This window comes from Lynx canadensis, chromosome C1, assembly GCF_007474595.2.
Source record: "Lynx canadensis isolate LIC74 chromosome C1, mLynCan4.pri.v2, whole genome shotgun sequence".
Taxonomy (NCBI): Eukaryota; Metazoa; Chordata; class Mammalia; order Carnivora; family Felidae; genus Lynx; species Lynx canadensis.
In genome coordinates, this window is record NC_044310.1 from 8,277,259 (window position 1) to 8,282,879 (window position 5,621).

General features: G+C 49.5%; 1 protein-coding gene across 1 annotated transcript; it reads right to left on the bottom strand.

Moving 5' to 3' along the window:
* Positions 1–1,727: 1,727 nt before the first annotated feature.
* Positions 1,728–1,988, bottom strand: LOC115522339 (selenoprotein W-like). Its single transcript, XM_032594130.1, is given in 1 exon segment — positions 1,728–1,988. A coding segment is annotated over 1 exon segment (258 nt). The 5' UTR covers positions 1,986–1,988.
* Positions 1,989–5,621: the final 3,633 nt, after the last annotated feature.

A 5,621-nucleotide genomic window follows, 5' to 3' on the forward strand; every position in this document is an offset into this window, starting at 1 on the left:
GCATCTCAGAGATGGGGAGGGACAAAAGCCTCACTTTTGGGTTCAGGAAATGAGGACACTAAAGGGAGATCCGGGGACGGGCTGGGAAGGTAGCTTTTTTCAGAAAACTGGCAGTAACGGGGGAACAAAGACAATGGCTTGGGGGGAGGGGAGGGGAAGAGGAGACATATTTAAGGGTGGGGAATCTGAGGATGCTGGGTAAAGATTAGGATACACGAAAGGGAAGGTAAATCTTCCAGAGAGAGGAAGATACATTGAACCAGTCCCAGAGTGGGGATGCGGGACAGAAACAGACGCTGAAAGTCCCACTGAAGAGGAATACCTACGAGCATGGTTCCCTTAACTGGAAAGGCAGGCTGGAACAGTGCAGGGGAACACAGTAAGCTATGTCATGTACGCACAAAGACTGGGAGTGAATCACTAGGAACATTAGCGCTCTTCAGGAGTGGCATTGCATTTTCCCCAATGTGGGTTTTTCTGTGCTTTCCCAGGGTCCTCCAACAGATAGGTATTGATCTTGTAATTAGAAAAGCAAATAAAAAAATTTTTTTTCAAGACTCCAAGAAGCCTGAGGAGCTTCTGGATTGGAGAAGGACACACAGAAGGCAGTTGTTCTGAGTCCCCTGGAGATTCACCCCAGGCTGAAGAATCAGAATCTTGAGGAGGGGGCTCCCCAGCTATTTGGAGGGAGCCCAGCTCAGAGCCTTTCTGGCTTTGCTGCGCAGCCTGTAAAGTTGCCTGGAGGTTCCAGATGTGATGACACAGATGTGAGTACTGGGTCCAGGCTGAGAGGCTGTCAGTGTCTTAGACTGAGGGCCCTTCCGGGGTTGCTGGCTCCACACCTGTTCTCAGGCAGCAGCAAAGAAACCTGGGAGGGCTGCTGGGGCAAAGCCCATGAATGAAAGCCTCCCCACGAGACTTGAGGCTGAAGGAGGGGGGCAGCACCACCCTGGCAGGGCCCTGCACAGCACCGGTGCCCTGGAACTGCCTGTTGCAGTCAACTAATTCTTCAAGCCCTCTGACCTTTAGTCCCCTGCTTCGTGGCAAGGGCTGCTTTGGGTCAACCCGGTCTACCTTGGGTTTAGGATAAAATGAGCTCCCGACTACTTCAGGGAGCGCTAACGATGTGCCCAGTCCCACTAAACCTTCACAACAGCTCTACTGTCCCATTTTACAGATGAGGGAACTGTGGCTCAGAGAAGTTAAGCCGTTTGCCCGAGGGAATTAAGGTCCGAGACTGATAACCAAGTGGCAAAATCAGAACTCTCATCAAGGTTGTTCACTGCAGAGCCCGTCCTGAGCTTTCTTTCTCTTTTTCAAAAACTCATCCAATGTTTACTGGATAACGAACCATTGCCAACACTGCTGAAATCTGCAACTCACCCACCCAGATCCCTGTCTTGGCCACCCCCTGAGAAGGAAGCCGGGAGCCAGAGGGAAGCCAGAGGGATAGGGGATGCAGGGAGAGGGAAGAGGAAAAGCAGGGAGAGGGGGGAGCTAGACAGGGCGCAGGGCTACACTCCCAGGGACACACACACACACACACGCACACACACTCACATGCACACACAGGCAAGGACCACGGGCGTCAGTCTCTGCCCCACCTGGTGACCGCAGGGACATCAAAGAAAGATCAGGCATCCACAAGACATTTCAGTCCTTCCTATCTTGATGTGTCTGTCGCGAGGGGCTGGACCAAGGTCATTGGACTCTGCCTTCAGGACACATTAGCCTTGAGCCAAGGCGGCTCTGATCACAGCCACCAACTTCGGAAACTTACTCTCCATGTCCGTGTAGCCATCACCTCCCTTCTTGGAGTGAAACAACTTCCCTGCTACCATCACTTCAAAGCCGGTGGCCTGCGGAGTCCCCTTGCTGCAGATGTCCAGGCTTCTGGGGAGCTCATCTTCTAACTTCTTGTGCTGCAGGTACTTGGATTTGTAGCTTCAAGCACCACAATAAATGACTCAGGTGGCAAGGACCATGGCTGGGGACCACAGCTTGGGCAGGGGCACAGACAGGTGACCTACCTGAGGCACGGACAGGAGAGCTCAGTCCTTGGCATGCATCTGAGTGTCATGGACACAGGGTTTGGACCTGAGGAGGAAAGTCCAGAATGTTGTGTCTCTCTCCCGTCAGAAAGGTGGAGAGTCCTGGGCTGGCCTCCTGAGGGGAGATGCTAGGCACGGGGTGGGGGGCTTTGAGGGGAGGGACCCCTAAGAGGGGGCCCGGAAGGTACCGTGTTCAATACAGCATCGTTTTCAACTTGTCAGAACTTGCCAAATGAATTACAAAATAAAACCCCAAATGACAGAATAATGAGCAATTCATTTGAAATGTAAAATAAATAGGTAAATCTCTGGTGAGAAGGCAGAATAAATGGCATTCGGATGACATTTGGTGATTAAATTAAACAGTAATGAACTTGTGAGTAATGTGCCCAGAGATGGCTAGGGAGGGTGATTTTTTTTTTTTCCTCAAGCCGAGGACTTAAAGCTCCAGCTGTTCCCAGTTCTCATGTCTGGGAGCCTAGCTGGGGGTCAAGGGAGTCGGAGGGGAGCAACTGACCCACCCACTCCACCAGAGACCCAGCCTGGAGTGGGGGGCCAGCCTTGAGCTTTGAGGGACCCAAGCCCAGGTCTTTTGGTACTAGGGGAAACTTCCAGATCATCTAGTCTGCTTCTGTCATTTATACTGTGGGAAGCTGAGACCCAGAAAGGTCCAGAGACTTGTCCAAGGGTGACCAGTAGAGTGAAGACCAAGGTCTTCCGACCTGCCTACTTCACCACATCTCTTCTCCCCCCATAATAGCTGGTCCCCAGTATGACCAGAGATGACCCCCAGTAACCACACCTCCTCACATCCACACCCTTATGTGGTGCCTCCCTTCGAATCCAAGCTGGACTGTGACTTGCCGTGGGCCAACAGAACACGATGGAAGTGATGCTGTGTGACGTTCAAGGCCAAGTCACAAGAAACCTTGCAGCTTCTACCTAAGACTCTTAGAACACTCATTCCAGGGAAAACCAGCCACCATGTAAGAAGTCCAACTACCCTCCATGCTGTGAGGAAGCCCAAGCTAGCTACATGGAGAGGCTGCATGTAGAGGGAGAGATTGGTATTCTGGCATCTCAAATAAGGCACCAGGTGTGTGCGTGAAGAATCCAGCCCTGCCAACCTGTACACCACGGGGCTGTAACCACATGAAAGTCCCCAAGAGAGGTCCACCCAGCTGAGTCTAGTCAACCCACAGCAATGTGAGAGTTAATAATAAATTTTTGTTTCCAGTTATTGTGATGGGTTAATTTGGTGTGTCAATTGGGCTAAGGGGTACCCAGAAAACTGGCAAACATTATTTCTGGGAGTGATGTGAGCCACCCAGCCACGAAGCTGGGTGTGCACAAACACTCCATCATCAAATGGAAGTGGTATATACAAGATCAGGACCAAGCAGGCCCTGAAGGCATAGGCAAATTGCATGAAGAAATGGCCCAGATGCCCAGGTCCCCACTTGCTACACCACTTTCTCTCACCCAGCCTGCATCTATGGTCTCATGGGGAGCTCCCTACGATGGGTTGACAGAGGAAGAGGAGACGCAGGCCTGGTTTACAGATGGTTGTGTGCAACATGCAGGTAATACTCAGAGTGGACAGCCACAGCACAACTGCCCCTCCCTGGGACATCCCCGAAGGACATGGTGAAGCAAAATCTCCCAAAGTGGGAAGACAAAACGGCAAAATTTTGGCCATGGCATCTTGTTGTCTGCTTTTCTTGGAAGAAAAAATGGCCAGATGTGTGACCATACACACACATATACTGGTTCATGAGCTGTGGCCAATGGTTTAGCTGGATGGTTGGAATGAACATAGCTTAAAAACTGGTGAGAGGGGTGCCCGGCTGGCTCAGTTGGAGGAGTATGTGACTCTTGATCTTGGCACTGTGAGTTTGAGCCTCCCATGGAGTAAAGAGATTACTTAAAAATAAAATATTTTAAAAAGTGAAAACAGGGGGACCTGGGTGGCTCTGTCAGTTAAGCATCAGACTCTTGATTTCATCCCAGGTCATGGTCTCACAGTTGTGAGATTGAGCCCCCTGTCCGTGCTGGGCATAGAGCCTGCTTAAGATTCTCTCTCTCTCTTTCCTTCTCTCTCTCCCCTTCCCCCCACGCATGCTCACATTCACTCTCTGTCTCTCAAAAACAAATAAATAAAATAATAAAATAAAATAAAATAAAATAAAATAAAATAAAATAAAAATTGGTGACAAAGAAATTTGAGGAAGAGGTATGTGGATAGTCCTCTCTGAATGGGCAAAAAAATGTGAAGATATTTGTAGTGTACATGAATGCTTACCAAAAGGTAATCTCAGCAGAGGATGATTTTAATGACCAAGTGGCTAGGAGAACACCTTCTATGAATACCAGTCAGCCTCTCTCCTTAGACAACTTTGTCATTGCCCAGTGGGCTCGCGAACAAAATGGCCACGGTGGCATGGATGGAAGTTGTTTCTGGGCTCGGCAACATGACTTCCACTTACCAAGGCCAACTTGGCTATGGCCACTGCTGAGTGCCCAATTCACCATCATCAGAGACCAACACAGAGCCCCCAGTAGGGCACCATTTCCCAAGGGGATCAGCCAGCTATTGATGGCAGGTTGGTTACACTGGATCACTTCCACCACAGATGGGGCAGCTTTTTGTCCTTACTGGAATAGACACTTATTCTGGATATAGACTTACCTCCCCTCCATGTAACACTTCTACCAAAACTACCATCCATGGATTTAGAGAGTACCTTACCTACTGTCACAGTATTCCACACAACATTGCTTCTGATCAAGGAATTAACTTACAACAAAAGAAGTGTGGCAATGAGCTCATGATCATGGAATTCATTGGTCTTATCATGGTCCCTACCATCTTAAAGCAGCTGACTTGATAGAACAGTGGAATAGCCCTTTGAAGACTCAATTACAGTGTCGACTAGGTGGTAATACTTTGTAGGGCTGGGGCAAGGTTCTCCAGAAGGCTATATATGCTCCAATATATGGTGTTGTGTCTCCAATAGACAGGATTCACAGTCCAAAAATCAAGGGTAGAAATTAGAGCGGCACCACTCGCTATTAACCTTAGTGACTCACTAGCAAAATTTTTGCTTCCTGTTCCAGAGACTTTATGCTCTAATTGGACTAGAGGTCTTAGTTCCAGAGGGACAAATGCATCTACCGGGAGACACAATGATTCCATTGAACTGGAAGCTAAGACTGCCACCCAGTGACTTTGGGAACTTCAGGCCTCTGAGTCAACAGGCAAAGAAGGGAATCACAGGGCTGGCTGGGGTGATTGATCCTGACTTCCAAGGGGAAATTGAGCTCTTACTCCCCAAAGGAATATGGAAGAGTATGCCTGGAATACAGGAGATCCCTTAGGGCATCTCTTAGTGTTACCATGCCTTGTGATTAAACTCAATGGAAAACTAGGGGCGCCTCGGTGGTGCAGTCGGTTGGGCATCTGACTTCAGCTCAGGTCATGATCTCACAGTCTGTGGGCTCAAGCCCCACATCGGGCTCTGTGCTAACAGCTCAGAGCCTGGAGCCTGCTTCAGATTCTGTGTCTCTCTC